We start from the raw sequence: 20,878 nt of genomic DNA on the forward strand, positions 1-20,878 counted from the left end.
GCGGGTGTTAGGTTAGCGCGAGGCGTGACCTACTTGACAGGCTCTGAGGTGCTGCTGTGGCGGCGTCTGCGGGGCTGAGGCGGGTGGGAGCCGGAGCCGAGCGCAGGCTGAGGGAGGAGGGCGGCGACTGGAGAGCTGCGAGAGGTGTGGGACGCGGAGCCTCCTTCACTTTTTCCTTCCCGAGTGCCCCCTCTCTCCCCTCCCACTACATACACACCCTGTTTGCCCGTGAGCCTGGGGAACTTGCAGCTTAAAGCCAGCCACCCCCACGGCAACATGTACCCCAGCAACAAGAAGAAAAAGGTGTGGAGAGAGGAGAAAGGTAACCGGCCTGCCGAGTCCTAGGGGTGCGGTGGGTGGGAGTGGGGTGGGGGCGGGGGTCAGAGCTGTGTGTGCCGCGGCGCCCTCTGCTCGAGCTCCCGCCTCGCGCCCGCCGGGCGGGTGCCGCCTCCCTCGCGTGTCCGTGTGTACACACGCGCACACCGGCGTGCACGCGCCGCCCCCGGATACCTGCAGCTCGCGCACGTGTGGGCGCACGCCCCTCTCTGCCTCCAGCTATTCCCGGTCACCTTCTCCGGCCGGAGGGCTGCCTTTGCCTCGGCTCGTGGACCCCGCACAACTTCCTCAGGTCCCCCCCCCCCCCCCCGTCTCCGGACCCCTGCTGGGACTTTCGCACTCCTGGCGGAGGTGTCCCACGGACATGTGCCCGTCGGCGGGCACACCCGCTGCAGCTACTGCTGCGCCTCCGCGCTCCGCCGACCCTTGTCCGTTTACTTTTCGCCTCTGTCCCTTTACCTGGTCGGTCCTCAGCTGGCGCTGTGCCCACTTCTTTTCCCATCCTTCTCTAGGTCCCCCACTTCTGCGCCGCAGTGTGACTTTTGAAACCTGGAACTCTAGGGGAAACCTAAAACGAGCGTCTTGTCCGTGAGGATAAGTGCCTTCAGAGAAGTCAGAATGGGCTTTTCTCCCTGCAGTGTATTTCTCAAGATTCCATCCCCATTCATAGTCTGAAGTTGCTCAGAGTAAGATTGTGAAGCTGATGTCACTCTCTAGGAATAAACCCACTCCTGAATTTCGTGCATATCAAGGCTTATCCGAATCAGCTAGATTGACAGTGGCACTGATTTCTATGGCACAGAAGCGTTCCATCCAACCCTCTTCTCTCTCTCTGCCCGTCTCTCTCTCCGGCATCATAATTAGGTAATAGTCGAAGGTAAAACTTGAGTCTCTGGAGGTTTTTCTTTTCACATCTTTCTTTATATTCTTTAGCTTTTTACAGAAATGTAGCAAAAGTACTTGGCATTGCTGCTGCTGCTAAGATACACTAAAGCCACATATGGAGTGAGGTCAAGTGAGGGTGGTGCAAATCTAAGTGTCCTGTTTTTATAGAAGAAGGATAAAGGGGTGACTAGATTGAAAGTTGATTTCTTTGATGTTCTTTAAAACCGGTAGATTTTTATCGCAAGTTCTGGTCTTTGTAAACACGTAGGCAAAAACAGTGGACAAGAAAGAGTGAATGTGGAAAAAGAATTCTTTCTACAGGGCCTGCTTCAAACAATGCACAAGGAAAGGGATGAGAGGGGCTTTTTTAAAAAAAATTAACTACTGGGAAGATTTAACAAAATAACTCTACAACATATTAAAATGATCTTTAAAATATTGAAAGAGTAGGCTGCATGTCATTGTGTTTTAATGATTATGAATATATATAGAACTAAAAATTGTGATGTCACAAAATAAATACTGTTGAGAATAGCCTGATATACAAAGCAGTGTAAAATAATTTTGCTTTGTTTTTGCAGTAGCAATTTAGTTTTAAACATTTTCAACAAGGATTTACCTTGTAAGCATTGAAAAATCATTTGTGCCTATTTGAGTCTTAAAATGTTGTCTTTGTATTTTTGATAATAATGAAAGTAAAATAGTGGAAGACATGGAGATTGTTTTCAATACATGGACGATTGATGAAATTATAGTGATTACTTTTTTCTTTCATAATAATGTCCTAAAGTAACAATATTTAATGACTCTATTTAACATCTACACAGTTGTACTGTGCCAAGACGGCATTTTAGAATCTTTAATGTCTTAATTATTTTTCTTTTGCTTCTAATAACTAATATTTCCTAAATAAAGAAACAAATGCAAAATTGAAGGCATTTAACACAATAAATTTCTCTTGTCCAAAACTAACCTATTTTTGCATGAAGTTTGATATTAAAGGAAAAAGTTATTGAGACTTGAAGACTTTAATATATGTCTCTGTCTTATCAGGGTGTCTATTTTTGGACTAGTTAATAGTTAAAATATATTATGCCAGTATATATAAAATACATATTAAAATATGTATATCTTGATATATCAAGAAGGAGCTAAGGCTTTCCAATACAATAGTTAGTATTAAAGAAGCTGATTGGATGCATGATCTTTTTTCTTTTATTGCACTAGAGAGGGTGGTATTGTATTTTTACAGTTATATAAATCTAAAGGGAGGCTTACCCATCTCGTTGAAATGTCAAGGCATTGTATAAACATATTTTAACTCAGTATACTATCTAATAAGTAGGTCTGCCAACTTTGGTTCACAAAGAAAGGATTTATTGCAAAGGTAAAACATTCTTTAAGGAAAAGTTTTGTGTAATACCAAATAAAGTGTATAGTATATGTATGTGGCCCTCAGTATGTTTCATTGCTTAAACAAGTAACTAAGGAGTTCTCAAGTCCACAAATGTTAAATAGATGTTATTGTTTTAGTATTTTGAGTCTTGATTAAAAACCAGTTAATGTATATTATCATTTCAAGTCCTGAAACTTAAGGTATCTCATTGTTTTATTATTGATCTTGTTTTGTTCTAAGTATCCACACTTAAACTTTTAAGTAAATGGAATGACAGAGGCCAGATTGCATTCCCATATTCACCTTTTGACATATACTAAAACTACAGTTGCTTCATGTATTTCAACTTGATCAGTGATATTGCAGTATTTCCATATTAGTGTTCTGAGCTTTTTAAGTTGTGCTTTTTAAGTTGAGCTTTTTAAGTTGCGCTTTTTAAGTTGTGCTAATATAAAAATAGTCTCTATTTGAGTCCTGTTTATGTGCTCTTAGTTATCATTTAATTCTCACAACAACCCTATGAGATAGTATATAGTAGGGTTAAAAGCTTTGAACACCTTTTGATCCTGGGTTTGAATCCTAGTTTTGCTGTTTACTATCTTTGGAACTTTAGATAAGTTATTTGATGTGTTTTAGTTGCCTCATCTGTAAATTGAGAAAAATACGTAGCAATCTACCTCAGAAAAGAACTGAGACAAAGAGTTGAAGTAACTCAAGATCACACAGATTTCCATGATTTGGGATTAGAACTTAGACAGTTTTCTTTAACTACTTGCTCTTTTCAGTGCTGTTGGTGACCCAGTTGATAGAACCAATGGCTTATTGGTTTTTATTTTTCTTGATTCCTGTAGCAATTGATAATATTTTTCCTTTTCTATTTATTAAAACTCTTTACTGGTTTCCACATCACTGGCACCTTGATTCACCTTGTACCCCTAGTGACAGCTAAGCTTTATTTCATTTTTTCTTTCTTTGTGTGCATTCTCTAAATGTTGTTTTTTGACTCCCTTACCCTTACCTCTGAACTTCCCATAGTACCTGAAGTTTAGGATATAATTTCCAAAATCTCTAAGCTAGACTTCTCTCTTGAGTTCTCAATTCTTGGTTTCAACTTGAATGCCTTGTAGGAATCTTGAAAATCAATCACTATTGATCCTTAAGTATTGTAGTATTGTGATTTAAATATATCACATCTGATTAAAGTATTTTTTCTACTAATGTGGCTGAAGAAAAAACCAGTTCTAAGAATGGGGGAAATGTTGGCTGCCTGTTTCTTGTTCACTTGTGCTTACGTTAATAAGTTCTGCAGTTTATTTCTGTGGAAGAATCTTTTAAAGTGATTGTTTTATTAGAGTTAGATTCCTAAAACTAGATACTATCCTTAAATCCATTCACTTAAGCTGTAATACCTTGTAATATACTGAAAGAGAATTGGAGAGTGAGAATACAATCTTTGGTAAAGTATATGGTGCATGAGAGCTGACATACAGAATGAGTGAGGATGCCAGTGTCAATTTATATATTTATATATTGAATATATATAAATCTTAATTTCTTCCTTATTTCTTTAGATTAAAAATATAAATAGAATTTCAGATGTTTTTCCCCTGTATCCTAGTGATCATTTTATGAACCTTCTGGGATAGGCATAATCAATTTTGAATATTAGTGGTCTGCTTTATAGGATAAAAGTTAAACTGCTCAGTGTGGTATACAGATCCCTACAAATTTTTGTTTTAACTTATGTTTCCACCTACTTTGCACTTAGTGACCACTTGCCTTTTCCTAGCACATCTTACAGCTTCATTGAGCTATTCATATCTCCTTATCTTTGTTTACATTGCTCTATTAGACTGAAATATCTTCCTTCCCTTTTCATGACAAAATTATACCTATCCTCAGGAACCAGCATACACATCTCTTTTGGTGAGCTTCTCCTGAGAAGGTAGTCAGTATAGTGGCTAATGGTATAGGCTATAGTTTCTGACTAATGGAGATATCTGACTGAATTTTTAATGGAAAGCTCTCTTGCTGTAGACAAACTACTGAACTTTGATGTGTTTTATTTTCCTATCTGCAAAATAGAGATACTAGCACTATTGAGTTGTTGGGAAGATTATTTCAATGAAATTATGCATGTGAAATACCTGGCACACAATGAGTTCTTTATAAATGACACTGATTAATGCTAAGATGTATTTAAAAAATATTTTAATCTTGGAATCAAGACGTATATTTAAAGTGTCATTTATATCACTTCCACAAAGGTATTACTAAATGATAGTGCACTTTTATTGTTGATGAGATCTTTGAATTAAGGAAATATCTTGGTGGCTAACTTTCTTGTGCTCTTAGCATTTGTACTTACTTGTTTTAGGATTTTTTTATTTTATACAGTTGTTTTTTTATCTTATCTATTTCTTTCTTCTTGTGAGCTTCTCGGTTAAGGATCTCCTTTGTACTTGCAATGTATAAACATATCACCTGGCATATAGTAGATTGTCAATAGATGTTGATTGAAAGAGTTTCATTAATTTTTTTCCTGCTAATATGCTATTTATTTGACACCTTTTAACATTCAAATATAGAGTCATTAGATTTGCATTTTGGTTTTTCTCAAGTCTACACCAATTTTTGGGGTAGTTTAACATGGTTAGTATTTAAAGTATAAAATAATTCTTGAACTTAAAAGTTAAATACAAATGGAGATTCTGCTTTTATTTTGCAAGAACGTTTACTGAAGATGACCTTAGAGGAGAGACGCAAAGAATACATAAGAGACTATGTTCCCCTGAACACCGTCCTGTCATGGAAGGAGGAGGTGAAGGGCAAGAGCCAAAATGATGGTAAGTTTCTCAGAATATTTTTCAGGTAGATACTATTGCCATTTTTTTATGACTTATGCAAGACAAAAATTAATAACTGGTAGTCAATAATGACATGACAGTTTTGGTATTTGAAATAATTGGTTGTTTAATTGTTTTTAGCAGTCTACTATGTATTATTTAAACTTAGAAAATTATATTAACATAAGTCATGTTCTTAAATACACCACATTTATATTATGGTACTCTTTTACTAGGTACTTTTTAAAAACTACTTTGCAGTAGTTATTGAAGCAAATGATATTAGGAATTGCTGCTTTGCTGGTGTGGCCCTTTGAGTTTGTATTGATTAGGTTTGTTTATATTAGATTTCTTCAAGTTTATTTTAATGATTGGATACAGTTAAAAGACAGTGTATCAGGGAAGATAGAAAAAAACAAATAATATTTCACAATTTAGAGAAGAGTATGTATTTTATGTGGTGCGATGTTATATTTACAATATAAAGTATTTGTATGACAGATTTTCTCTCTCTAAGTCTGTGATTTGAAGAGAGTCTAGATTATTTGAAGGAAAATATATGTGTTAGAATATAAATGAAATTTCAAGTATTACAAAGGTTCATGGAAAATATTCTAAAAAACAACATGATAGATTTAATGTATGTTTAGTATGTATCTCTGAATTAACATTTGTTGGTATTGATGGTCTTGATGTGAAGTTTAGAAGAAATGGTGCTTTTTAGGATAATTTACAGTTGAGAAAGAAAGGTAACTTTATGAAAGGGCCTTGGAACATGCTGATTTCACAGGTTGTGGTCTTCGATGGAACTATACAGAATACTATCACCCAGAACAAGAAGACTAGCATGAAATTCCTATAGACAAAAATCTGTGGGAAATAGCAGCCAAATTAAGCTTTGGAATCTGCGAAGAGAATATATTAACCTAAGAGTCTGTGCATAAGACAGAATTTTGTTTTTCTAGGAAGGCAAATCATGTGGATTCTTTTAGACCCTACTCTGTCTGGAAACATGTGACCTTGGGCAAGTCAGGTAGTGGATCTACCCCAAATTCTAATGGGTAATTAGACAAGCTGATTGGGATATACACATCTGACCTACTTGCCCAGTGTCTTCAGTAAATGCAAGTTGTTTTATAATGGTCTGATTAAGATATCATTGAAAGAGTAGCTAGTACCGTGTAATGAAAAGAATACAGAGCTAGAGATCAAAAGAACAGAATTGTTTGACCTAGGGCTATGCGCCTCTTAATGTTTGGGTCTCAGTTATTTTTTTGTTTGTAAGAAACTGGTATTGAATACTTAAGCTCCATTTTTTTTTTTTTTTTTTTTTTTAATGCTAATAAATCTCTTTTTTCCCAGTGCTTCATTCTTTTGATTTTCTTTCTTGGTCATAGTTTTAGCTGGTCAGTTTTCTAAGGATGCAGTACATAGTGTTCTCTCTTTTTTTTTTTTTTTTAAATTGCCTCTTGAGATAGAGGTAGATTCCTGTTGTTGCCACAACAGTTGACAAAGCAGTAGTAATACTCAGGCTGCATTACACAATGTTAGGTTGGCTCACTTATGCATAGAGGCTTGGCCTTTATGTTGACTGCTTCTACTTGAACATTCAGCATGTAACAGCATAGGGTTAACTGAGTTGTTAGAAGACTCAGATTTGAATGTTTTTTATGGATACTACACAAAATATGTCCCCCAAATCAGAAAAGATACATTGAATAACATCTGACATTATTATTCCCTAACAAGATCTTGTGTATTTAATTCTATATCGCAATATGAGCTTTGCAGGTGATTTACATTTGTTCTATGTATTTGTTTTTTCCTTCATGCTTTTTGAACGTGAAAGGCCTTCATGGGGAACTGGGTGATGTGATCAAAGTTGTATTTCTATTAAACAATGTTTTATTCTTTCCATTTAGTGTTACTTGCTCTTCTCTATTGTGACCTAGAAATTGGTGACTGGCCTCTTCTTTTTTTTCATGAAACAGAATGGCTCATTCTATAAGTAATATCTGTTAATTTCTTTTCATAATATATATCTTTTATAAGTGCTTTTTTCCAGTGTTACTTATCCAGTCTTAGTTACACTAAAATATTGGTCAAGAGAATTTTAGTATTTTAACAGTTGGAAAGATCTTTTAAAAATATAAGTTAAAAATCATAAAGGACAACTATACATATATTTTTATATTTTATTTTGAAATGTTTATGAGCAAATGAACTGCTTATAAATACATATATGAGTAGGTATTGATATTTATAATAGTTTGATTTTTAAGTATGAGATTTTAAACTAAGCTTTTAAATTATAATTTATAAATTTTTGTCACATAGTTTCTGATTTGTAGGAAATGAACAATATTTATTGGAGTAGCACAATATACCAATTTTAAATCTTTGTTTTTATAGAAGGCTGTTTTGGCCTTGATATTCATGATTCCACAGAAAGTTCTCAGGCTATTGTTTTTGAATGATTTTCTTACTTTGCTCAGTATTTTTACTTTAAATGCTCATTATTACAGTGGAAAGTTTAAAAAAGGGGGCAGTGGCTGAATGTGTTTGTTATAATTTTGATTTTAAGCTGTCTTAATGACAGGAAACCAAAAAATTGCCAAACAACATAAAATTAATGTTTTTATAGAAAGGAAGAAGCAAGTACATAATATTTTTACTTTGACTTACTACTTTGGTCATATTAGAAAGCTGTGGATTAGAAGAGGAAAAGTGAGAGATGATTACCAAAACAAAAATCTATTTGCTTGTTGTTCATGTTCATATTTATCAAATACTATTAATAAGTCTCTAGAATTAGATGCTTTTAATTATTTCTTTCTTTATATTAGTAATTACGTAATCTATTTCCTTTGTCAGTGTTCTGTTATAGGAAATTTAAAAATGCTTATCTCCTATTAGTCTGTCTCTAGCACCTGGAATCATGCCTCATGTGTAGGTGGGCTCGATCAGTATGTTAAATAAGAATGCCTCAGAAGTTATCACTCTACAAAGGACAGTTATTTCTTTTAAATTTTTTTTCAAACTTCAAAATGAGCATTTAAAAACATATAAAAATAGAGAGTATAACGAACCTTTATACATCCATTACTCACTTTCAAGTTTATACATGTCCAGTTTTATTTCCTCTATATCAGAGCTCCCTGTACCTTTCTCCCAGGTTATCTTGAAGCAATTCCTGTATATCATAATAGTTTTATCTGTAAATATATGTAAATATGCATATGTACATATCTCTAAAAGATAAGGACACATTTTTGTTGTTTTACTGTAACCCAGTACTATCATACCTAAAAATTAATAATTCTTTAATTAAATATCCAGTTAGTAGTCACACTTTTCCCATTGTATCATAAAGGATTTTGTTTTTTTATACAGTTGGTTTCCTTGAGTCAAGAGCTAAACAAGGTACACATATTTGTTTTAATTGGTATATTTTCTAAGTCTCTTTTAATGTATGGTTTCTTTTTCTTTGTCCTTTCCCCCCCTTTTAATTTATTTGATGAATAAAGTAGGTTACTTGTCTTACAGAATTTTTCACATTTTGCATTTTACTGACTGCATCTTTGTGGCTTCATTTAACATGTTTCTCTATCCTCTGGTTCTTGTGAGCTGGTGGTTAAATCCAGAGGCTTGATCAAACTGGAGTGTAATTTTTTTTGAAAGAATACTTTATAGATTATTGTACATTCTTTTGCATAATGTCAGGAAGCACATAGTATCTGGTTATCTCTCTGATGGTGGTCAGACTGATTACTAGTTCAAGTATTGTCAGGCTAATCCATCCATTGCACAGTTCCCTACCAACTTTTCACCTATTGGTTTGAGTAGCCATTGATGATCATTGCTTAGATCCATCATTTTATTAGGTGTTGCAAAATAGTTTTACTCCAGTTTTATCACTTATTCACTTAGTGGTTGGACTTCTATGAAGAACCTATCAATTTTTTTTTTTTTTTTTGTTTTCGTGCAGTACAGTTTATGTAGAAAAGGCAGAATCAATGTGACTTTTCCTTTCTTACCAGTTTTCAGGTTGAGTTGGTTCCCTGGAATTTAAAATGACTGAATAGTTAGAAAAATGGTATTTAAAATAGGATAGAACTCAGGGATAGAAAAATTGGAGAGGAATATTTCCTATTTAATCATTTGATATTGATCCCCTTTTATATTCTGTTCAGCTTGAGCACTATAATTTAAAAGTGAAATAATCCGTAGAAGCAGAAGAAGGCTCAGAGCAAAACACCCCAGTTTCTTAGATACAGATCTTTTATTTTTGAGGGTAGTGATTTTTTCCCCTTTTTACATGATCTTAAAATGTAATTAAATTAAAAAAAACAGAAATTTATTTTGCCTCAAGTAACTAAGACCACTCTGGCTTATTCTTTAAACAATTATTTGTGAAGCTTCCATTACCTGCAGAGGTGCTGCATAAGTAGTACATATATTAGACACAGACATTTTTTACTTTAGAAGTAAAGATTAGGATAAAGGCTAAAATCCTAAAATGTCCTACTCTCCTTTATGATCTGGCCCCTCTCCTTTTGACCTCTTATTATTCCACTCCCTTTCTTGGTCTGTGTCTGGCCACACTATCCTTTCTCTTTCTTGAATGTGCTGTGCTCCTTCCCACTACTGGGTCTTTATCTGTTTTTTTTTTTTTTTTTTCCCCTCTCACCACTTCTCTCGCCTTCCTAATTTTTCTCAATTTCACTTCTCAGTTTGAAACCCTTCTATTCTCTCTGAAGTTTTCCCTGAGCCCTTACTCTGAAATAGATTACTTTAGTATATACTTTCATAGACCTGTGTTCCTTTTCATAGAGCATTTATATAAGTTTGTTTTTATGTATTCAGTCATAGGATTATCTTGATCGTGGTCTGTTTTAGAAAATTGTAATTACCATGAAAATAGAGATGGTATTGTCTTAATTTTCCTTTATATCCCTGACATCTGGTATAGTGCTTGGTACACAATAGATATTCAGTAAATATTTGTTGTGTGAACTGAATAAATGATAAATTATTTGCCTCACAGTATTTTTGTGCATTATTTTCTTTCTTCTCACTTTTTCTTCACCGTATTTTAAAGATTCAGATGAAAATGACAGGCTTAGAAATTAAACCAGATGCTTTTTGAAGTAACAAATACTTTACATCTCTGTAATATAAGATCGGTTTTAAGTTTTAAAAGTTAAATAGCCCAATGATAAATTTGTATAAAGATTTTAGTGAACTATTACATAAATATTGAACTAGTTGAAACAAAGACGAGAATTCATGTGTTATGTGTACTCAGCAGTGTATATTATAGTATTTAGTAACTAAACATGATTTCAATGTCAGTAGCTTAAGTTAAATGAGTATAAATGTAAAAATTTAAGCCTGTTATATAATAATATTTTAAAGTGTTGAAAAATCTTAAAGTGTTGCCATTTTAAATGAATTTACTTTGGAATTATTAACACTTGACATGTAATGTAGCTTTAAGAAATTATTTTAATATTATATCCTGTTTAAGCTCTTTACTGAGTTCGTTGGTTTGCTTCAAAAAACGAGTTTGCTACAGACAAAGAATTTGTTTCTCTGTGGACAAATTAGGCTGAATAACTTCCAAGCATTTTGAGAACAGGTGACATTCATGCTAATATATGATACCATTAAAAGTTTTTGTGTAATCATATGCCATGTGAAGGTGTGAGCACTGGTTTAGCCAAACATTTGTGAAGTAAATTCTAAAATGGAGAAAAAAGAATATGAGTTATGTAGGGATTCATGATTCATTACATGGTTTTGTTTTTCCTTTGCCTTTATTTCATTTTTAGTCTTTTTAATTATTTTCCAAGATTATTGTAACAACCCGTAAATAAGTTTTATTGTGTATTGTAGTGTGTAATAGTAAGTGCTGTGTAAATTGTCCTTGCATTAAACTTGTTTTGAAAATAATGTACTAGCAACCAAAAACAAAAACATTTTTAATTATATATATAAAGATGGCTTGGTGTTGAGACCACAAGATGAGAAGTTCTTTGTATTTCCTAAGTCTGTAATTTCACCACAGATTCTACTAGTTTTCTTTTTAAACCTTAAATGAATTATCCTACTATATGAATTTGACTTAAATAAATACATTTTGGACAGTGTAGATAGATACTTTGAGATGGGTTACAGATTAGTGGTATCCAAAGTCAACCTTTTCTTTTCTTTTTCCCTCTTCTGATTGTTTTCTATATGAAAGAGTCTTTATAAAGTGTTTGTCTTTTCTGAAATATTTAGCTATTAAATTTTCATATAAATATTCAAAATAAAGATTTAAATACAATTCATTCTTTTAACTAAGCCTTTGATTTTAAAACAATTTGAGGATTACTGATGAAATGAGTACCAAAATATAGATAATAAATATAGTTTGGCAGAAGTCCATATGCCTGGCCATATGCATGCTATAGCAAAAGATGTATGTGCCTTTGGAGTTTCGGAAATATTGAGGTTTAATTTGGTCTATCTCTAGAGTATACTATGGATTTCAGATTGCTGGTTGTTCCTTAGCAATTGTACTCAGATATATTCAATGTTTCAAGAATCTAGACTACTCCAACATATAGGGGAGTCTACCATCAAATTTACTTAGATTTGAGATTGTGTCTGCCATGAGAAACTAACAGAGTTAGAGAATTTCTAATTTTTATAATTCTCTTGTATTAGTGATTCTGTTGGAGTGAAAAACTTTTTTTTTTTTTTGGTCTTGTAATTTGAGGCTTAATGTTAAATACCCATCAGATGTATAATAATGGGAGTGACTTCCATTTTTTTGATATATGTGTTTCCATGTTAACTCTGGGAATGGAAAGGTTTTGGGATTAAACATGCCTGGCATCAAATCCCAAACTGCTGCTTTGTATCCAAGCCAAAGAACCTAAATCTGTCTCTTCATATGTTAGATACCACACAGGGGCTGTTTATTTCTCCTTCCTAAGGTTGTCATGAAAATTAATTGAGAGAGGATATCAGTGGGCCTAGATACTTCAAAGCTCTCTTTTCTTATTCTAGAATGTGCCTTCCTCTTGCATGAAACTTCTTGTGACTGTATTCACTACTCCAGCTCTTATCTATGCTTTTAGCCAATGTATACTATAAAGTAATTTTTTTCCTCTATGCTTGTAACTATACATGTACAGTTTGAATTTGTACTGTCTGCTTTAGAAGGCAGGAACTGTAACTGATTATTGAAATTTTACTTTATAGGGTCTAGTGGAGGTCCTTGTGTATATACTCATTTAATAGTTTTGGTAAGCATATTAAGTAGAGTTATAATGGGTAAAGGAAGATTTTTCAAAGACAGTTTGAAATACAAAACATATTATATGCTCTATAGTCCCTGAATTCTAACTCTTGTTCAGGTGATACGTGGCCAATAGTCCCTGCTCTATAGTCCCTGAATTCTAACTCTTGTTTAGGTGATACGTGGCCAAACAGAGATAAAAATGTTTACGGGGCAATTTACTAGACATGTATTTATCTCATCTAAGTAACTAGTTCAAATTTCTGGTAACTTAATTTGGTCCTTAAGTGTGTTTAAAATCTGTTTAACAGTTTTATGTTGTAAATTTAGTGGCTTTAAGTACATTTACAATGTTGTACAACCATCACCAGTACCCATTTTCAAAACTTTTTCATCTTCCTTTATATAAACTCTGTGCCGATTAAATAACTCCCTATTCTCTCTTCTTATCCAGTTTCTGATAATCTCTATTTTCTCCATAAATTTGCCTGTTCTCGAATCATACAATATCTGTCTTTTATGTTTGGCTTCTTAGCATACTGCTTTCTAGATTCTTCCATATTGTAACATATATCAGAATTTCATTTTTAAAGTTGGATAATATTCCACTGTATGTATATGCTACATTTTCTTTATTCATTCATCTGTAAAGATGTTGAGGTTGTTTTTACCTTTTGGCTATTGTGAATGATGCTGCTGTGAACATTGATGTAGAAGTATCTGTTTGAGTCAATGTTTTCATTTCTTTTAGATATATAACTTGGAGTGGAATTGCTAGATCATATGGTAATTCTACATTTAACTTTTTGAGGAATCATAGAACTTTCCCACAGCATTTGTACCATTTTGTAGTCCCATTTGCAATGTACAGGGGTTCCTCCACATTCTCTCCAATGCTCGTTATTTTTATTTATTTTTTATTTTTTTAGTTTTTAAGAAAATAATAATAAAAGAGTGTTTCAGCAATGTTTCGTAGTTTTCAGTGTGTAAGTCTTTTCACCTCCTTAAGTTTAGTACTAAGTATTTTATTATTATTTTTTTGATGCTATTGTAAATGTAATTGTTTTTTAAATTTTCTTATTGATTGTTCATTGCTAATATATAGAAATGAAATTGACCTTTGTGTATTGATTTTAAATATTGCAAATTTGCTGAATTCAAGCTAATAATCTTTTGGGTTTCTACATATATGATCATGAACAGAGATAATTTTAGTTCACATCTGTGAACAGAGATAATTTTAGTTCTTCCTTTCCAATACAAAGGTCGTGTATACCTTTTAATTCAGTTTGTATTTTGTTGAGGATTTTTGTTGAGGATATTCATAAAGGGATACTGGTTTGTAGTTTTCTACAGGCTTGCCTCATTTTATTGTGCTTTACTTTATCATGCTTTACAGATGTTGTGCTTTTTAAAAATTGAAGGCAAGACCCTCTACCAGCAAAAAGATGACAATTTGCTTTATTCTTATACTTTATTATGGTGGTCTGGAACTGAACCTGCAGTACCTTCAAGGTATGCCTGTAGTGTCTTTTTCTGGCTTTGGTATTGGATAATGCTAGTTATAGAGAATGAATTTAGGAAGTGTTCCCTCCTCTTCAGTTTTTTTTTTAAGAAGAGGATTAGTGTTAATTCTTTAAATGTTTGGTAGAGTTCACCAATGATGTCTTGTCCTGGGCTTTTTTAGTTGGAAAGTTTTTGATTATTGATTCAATCTCCTTACTAATTTTATGTCTATTCAGATTTTCTATTTTTCTGAGTCAGTTTTGGTAGCTATTTCTAGGTGTGTTTCTAGTAATTTGTCCATTTCATTTAGGTTATCCAGTTTGTTGGTATATATTTGTTCATAGCATTCTCTTATAATCCTTTTGATTACATAAAATTGATACTCAGGTTTCTACTATTATTTTCGATTTTAGTAATTTTGGTCTTCACTCTTTTTTTCTTAGTACAGCTAAAATTTTGTCAATTTTATTTATCTTTGGAAAAAGCTAGCACTTTGTTGATATTTTCTATTTTTTTTCTATTCTCTATTTTATTTCTCTACTAGTCTTTATTATTTCCTTTCTTCTGATAGCTTTGTGTTTAGCTCGCTCTTTTTTTTAGTTTCTTAGTGTGTGAAATTAGATATTTGACTTGAGATCTTTTTAAGTATGTATGTTTGCAGCTATAAATCTTCCTTTAACATTGCTTTTGCTGCATGCCATAAGTTTTAATATGTTGTGTTTTTAGTAGTCTATTTTCTCATTTTTTCTTTACCCATTGTTTGGTCAGGAGTGTTGTTTAATTTGCACATATTTGTTAATATTCCAGTTTTCTTTCCATTATTGATTTCTAGTTTCATTACGTTATGATCAGAAAAGAATTTTTATATGATTTCAGTGTTTTTATTTAAATTTATCGAACTCGTTTTGTGATATAACATCCTGGTTAATGTTATATGTGCATGTGAAAAAAATGTAATTATTGGATACACTGTTCTGTTTGTTAGGTCCATTAGATTTATAGTTTGTTCAGTTCCTCTATTTTCTTACTGATCTTCTGTCTGTTTTTTTTTATCCATTATTGAAAATGGGATATTTAAATCTCTTTTTATGTAGAACTGTATTTCTCCTTTTAATTATATCAGTGTTGCTTCATATAACTCGGGGTCTGTTTGGTGGATATATTCATAATTGTTTATATCTTCTTGATGAATTGACCTTTTAATCAATATGTACTGTTCTGTGTCACTTGTAACAATTTTGACTTAAAGTCTATTTTTTCTGATATTAGTATAGCTACCCTTTCTCTCTTTTGGTTACTATTTGTGTGAGATATCTTTTTCTATCCTTTCACTTTTAACCTATTTATTTTTTTAGTGAGTCTTTCGTGGACAGCATATAGTTGAATTTATAAAAAATTATTCTGCCATTCTCTGTCTTTTGATCAGAGAGCTTAACCATTTATTTTTCAAGTAATTACAGATAAGTAAGGAATTACCTTTGCCATTTTTCTGTTTGTTTTCTGCATGTCTTAAAGCTTTTTTTGTCCCTCATTTCCTCTATTACTGCATTCTTTTGTGTTTAGTTGATTTTTTTGGTAGTGACAGCCTCTTGTCCACTTTATGCTACTGATATAACAAATTGCATGTTTATACATTGTGTGCCCAGTAGCATAGATTTTTAAAATGCATTTGTCTTTTAAATCATGTAGAAAATAGAATGTGGAGTTACAAACCAAAATTACAATAATACTGGCTTTTATGTTTGCTTATTTATCTTTACTGGATCTTCTTCTTATGGCTTCAGGTTACTGTCTAGCATGCTTTCCTTTCAACCTGTGAGACTCCTATTAGCACTTTTTAGGTCTGTTAGTAATGAACTCTGTTTTTCTGTGTTTATCTGTGAATGTGTTTTTTCTTCCTCATTTTGGAAGAACAGATTTGCTGAATATGGAATTCTCAGTTGACAGTTTTTTTTTTTTTTTTCTTTCAGCCCTTTAAATGTATCATTCCACTCCCTTTACCTTCTGGCTTCCAATGTTTTTGAGGAGAAATCAACTGACAAACTTACTAGGGTCCCTTGTACATGATAAGTTACTCCTCTCTTGCTGCTTTCAAGATTCTCTGTCTTAGGCTGTTTGATCATATTGTGTCTGCGTGTGAGTTTCCAAATTTATACCACTTGGAGTTTGTTGATTGATTTTTTTTTTTTTTTTGGTTTGTAGATTGATGTGTTTTATTTAATCTGGGCATTCTTGTCCATTATTTCTTCAAATTATCTCTCTGCCAATTTCTTTCCTTCTGAGACTTCTCTAATGCACATGTTGGTCTACTAGGTGGTGTTTCTCAAGTAGGCTTTGTTCACGTCTTCATTCTTTTTGTTCTCCAGACTTGATAATTTCAGTTCTCTTATCTGCAGCTTTGCTGATTCTTTTTTTCTGGCTGCTTGTTCTGCTGTTGAACCCTTCTAGTGAATTTGTTTTCATTCTCTGTTTTAGTGTTTTTCAGCTTTAAGATATTTATTTTTTATTATTTCTTTCTCTGGGCTTCTTCTGAATTTTGTTTGTTTGAATGGGCCATATATATTTTTTTCTATTGTATGCCTTTTGATATTTCGTTGAAAGGTGGATATTTGACTGTTGTAATGTGGTAACTCTAGAAATCAAATTCTTTCTCTTCTTCAGGGTTATTACCTTTAAAAACAAATTGCTGAAGGCTGTAGTAATGCATATGTTTTGAGACTTTTCCAAATTATTTTTGCATAGACTCGTCCTTGTCATATATGGTGATTGAAGTTTTTTTTCTTTTAGCTGATATTCAGCCCAAGTTTTTACAGATATTTCCTTAAGCGTTCTCCCAGATTTTTGTGGATTAGCTCTGTGCTGGGACCCTCCTTCAACACTCAGCTAGGCTTCTTCTGAATCTAAGGATCATCTCGAGGTGCAAACTTAAGGTCTTCTGAGGTGTTTTTTGAACAGATATGTTGTCTGGACATGCACATAACTTTCTAAATTCTCCTGTATTCATGGTTGTTTTTGAATGTTCTTATTTTGTAAAGAGTCTCACCCCATCTTTTCTTCTAGATATTACATGGTATAGCTACCCCTAATTTTGCCTTAGATGTCTTTGAGTCTGTAGTTGGCTAGCAGCTTTTATGAGCAGTGCTTGCTGATTTTCTACCATAGTTTTGAGTTAGGTGAAATAGAGATGAGTGCCTTGCAGCAGCTTTTCAGGTATCCCCAGATACCTTAGAACACACACAGTAATTTGCAAGTAAGGTCTTTTCTTCTCTTTCTAGTTCACAGGAGAGACTGAGAACCAGATTGCTGCTGTTTTAAGACTAAGACTGCTATTGTGCTGGGGAGGCGGGTGGGACAAGGATGAGTAAAAATGCTACAAAAGTTTTCTGTTCTTTTGAGGATGGCTTTTTCTTGATTGGGAGTTTGCTTGGTTTCTGTAACCTTTGGATGTTTTCCAGAATTTCAACAGAGTTGGTTCAGACAGTTTCTGCATGTTGTTTTTGATGTGTCTGTGGGCAATTGAGAGCTTAGAGCTACCTAGTCCACCATTATGCTTGAACATTTTAATTTTTAATGTAAAAACCAATTGTAGTAGTTTGGCTGCAGTAGCTGCTTTAACAAATTAAACCTCAAGTTCATTGGCTTAGTCTGATAGAAGTTAGTTTATTTAGCTGTCCAGTGTGGATATCCATGATATGTGCTAGTGGAGGAGGAGTGGTGGTAGTGGAGGTTGGATTGGGGGGATATGAGAAAGAGAGAGAGAGAGAGGGAGGGAGAGGGGGAGGGGGAGGAGGAAGACAGAGAGAGAGAGAGAGAGAGAGAGAGAGAGAGAGAGAGAGAGAGTGTGTGTGTGTGTGTGTGTGTGTGTGTGTGTGTGTGTGTGTGTGTGTAGAGGGAACATTCTGTTTTCACATAATTCTGAGTCAGCTGATGGAGCCTATGCCTCTTTAATAGGTTGCTTCTAAGGTTTCCCTGGAGAATCTTAGGGGAAAGGTGAAAGAGAAGGATTGCATCAGAGGTATTTATGAGCTAGGCCTAGAAATGGTGCACCTGACTTTAACTCATATATCTCAGAGTAAATCTCAGTCACATGGCCATATTTAATCATAAGAGAGGCTGGGAAATGTAATCTAGTTATATGCTCAGAAAGAGAATAAAATTGGAAACTAGTTTTGGTGAATAGCTAATAATTTCTGCCATGCTAACCACGCATAAAACTCGCTTGTACTACCATGATTCTATTGAATGAGTTGTAAGAAACATCATTATTTTATATTCTATTAAGAAGGAAGGGGGGGAGCACTACCAAATAAAATATTACACAATGCTCTAATTACTCTGATTTCTTTCAATAAATATGGAATTATTGAGATTTACTCATTATATGCCTTTATGGTATATCGTTGAACAGAACTTTGAAGGCATAAAACATCTTTGCACTCAGTTCAGTTCTTCTGAATCATTTTTTCCCACTTACAGTTGTTGATGTTATGTTTTTCCACAAATTTAGTTTTTTTGTGCAGTTAGAAGAGTTGGTGATATAACACTACTTAAAAACCTACTCTGCTTTGGTCTGGAATTTTCTTGTAAACCACTGCTACCTAGTCTACAAGTTTAAATATTGGCAAATTCTTGATCTTGCCAAATGGTGTTAATGAAAGGTTTCAACCAATTACTAGAACTCATATTTTTTACTTCAGTGGTCATTAAGTGGATTGTTGACTGAAATTTTGAGAGGTTGCAGTTGTTATCACCAGAAATGATAAATAAGACCTTATGTACATTGGCAATGAAGACAGTCATGGCCACCACCTTCCCATGACCACCACCTTCCCAGTAGCAACTGTAAATACCTTTCACTGTAAGGCACCTACCTGCCAGTTTTAGAGATGTTAAAATATGTGTGTGTGTTTTTTAAAGGTACCTTAGAATTGAAGATATATAGTATGTTGAATTTGATTTGATATTCAAGTTTTTGTTTTAATATTTAGGACTTTTTTTCCCCTAATAATGCCTTACCTATTGAGAATACTGGTTATTTGAATCTATACAAATAATTGCATTTTAGTTTATCGAGTTCTCTAGTTTGAGAAAAGAGATGAAGTGAGAAGCAAGATGGACTGCTGTTTGGAGCCTTGGCTCAAAGTTATGAGAGTTTGATTTTAGAACAATATAAGAAAACTTAATCACTATTAGTTGCTTCTGAATGGAATGGATTCTATCACAGTGCATTTTTTGTCATTGGCAGTATTCAGAAAGGTTCTGGATGAAAATCAGTCAAACATAATAAAAGCACTTTCTTCACTGGGCGATAATTCAACAAGATGTTTTCTAATATGTCTTTCTGACTATTGAGATTCTTATTATTCTAAAATGATTTAATTTGTTATAAGTAGTCTTTTCTGATTCCTGACAGTGTAATTTATTAAAACTTACTGTTAGTGATTGGAACACTGGTGATTTTTTTTTCCTTAATGTAAGACACACAGCTAAATGCAGATCACTGTTGTTTCTAATTAAGTGATTAAACACTAAGCCAGGCATGCTTTGAAACACTGATAAGCACGGTTGGAGCTTGGATTTAAGGAATAGTGCTTTTTTTCTTTGCAGATTTCACTGCAAAATATTGTAACTTGATTTTCCTGGAGGCACAGGAAAATTCTAGTTGTTGATTCTCTCAGTGTTTAGTTGATGAAAAGGGCCACTGTGAATTTTATTTTTAAGAAAAAAAAAAGCGCCTTATGGAAATGACCCTCTCTCATGCCCTCTTTCTTTCTTTTTGTTGTTAACAAAGTACTTGTGGCCACACTCTGGAATTACCAATATTTAAAAAGATAAATAAGGAATTTTCTGGCCATTCTCATTAGAGGCTCAGATGGTCATTACCAGGATTGTCTGTACACCTTTTGGGTACAAATTAAATAGATGAAGGACAGCCAACTTTTAGGAAGAGAGATAGACATAGATATATCTTTATATTTTTTTTCACATACTCAAATCAAGATGTCAAGTTATCTGAGATTTACTTTTACTGAAAAGTGACATAGGGAATACAACACTCTCAGTTTAGTTTTGACCATTTATAACATGCTAATAGTGTCCAGGGTGGGATTTTAAAGACTATTTAACTATGTTCATGGAATGCTGTACTAGGTAAATGTGTTTTTCTTAGTAATAGAAACAATGGGATAAAAACATCTTTTTTCTAAATAGGGTTGTACTGTTATTATAAATACATCATATATCTCTGTGAGAGGGATCTTTCTAGATTTTTCTGGCACTGTATGAAGTACTTTTTATTTAACAGTAAGTATATAAAATTTAAAGTGCATATGGATTGAACCCTATTATTTTGATTATAAAAAATTGCTTAAATGATCTGACATCTGTAATGTGTCTACAAATTAACATTAACAACTTATTTAAGGCATTGTAATTACTTCTAAAAATTAGTTCTAGTTAATTACAAGTAAATAACTCGCAACTTTCCTTTAAATGTTGTTTATATTAATAAAAATTATTATTAAAAGTACATATTAAAATTAACATATGTGAAGTTTGAATACCAGAAAAAGAGAACAAAGACACTGATGACAGTCTATATCCTAAGAGGGAATGACT

The 20,878-nt window shown here is 33.4% G+C and overlaps 1 protein-coding gene across 1 annotated transcript in view; it reads left to right on the top strand.

Annotated features, from left to right (window-relative positions):
* Window positions 1-35: 35 nt before the first annotated feature.
* Window positions 36-20,878, top strand: part of MACROD2 (MACRO domain containing 2) — a 1,889,795-nt gene continuing 1,868,952 nt past the window's right edge. The window contains exons 1-2 of the mRNA XM_023536764.1: window positions 36-322; window positions 5,347-5,463. Of these exons, the coding sequence (XP_023392532.1) occupies window positions 277-322; window positions 5,347-5,463 (163 nt within the window). The 5' untranslated portion in view covers window positions 36-276. The remainder of the gene's footprint in view (window positions 323-5,346; window positions 5,464-20,878) is intronic.

The sequence above is a fragment of the Pteropus vampyrus genome, unplaced genomic scaffold (assembly GCF_000151845.1).
Source record: "Pteropus vampyrus isolate Shadow unplaced genomic scaffold, Pvam_2.0 Scaffold7, whole genome shotgun sequence".
In the NCBI taxonomy this organism is placed as follows: domain Eukaryota; kingdom Metazoa; phylum Chordata; class Mammalia; order Chiroptera; family Pteropodidae; genus Pteropus; species Pteropus vampyrus.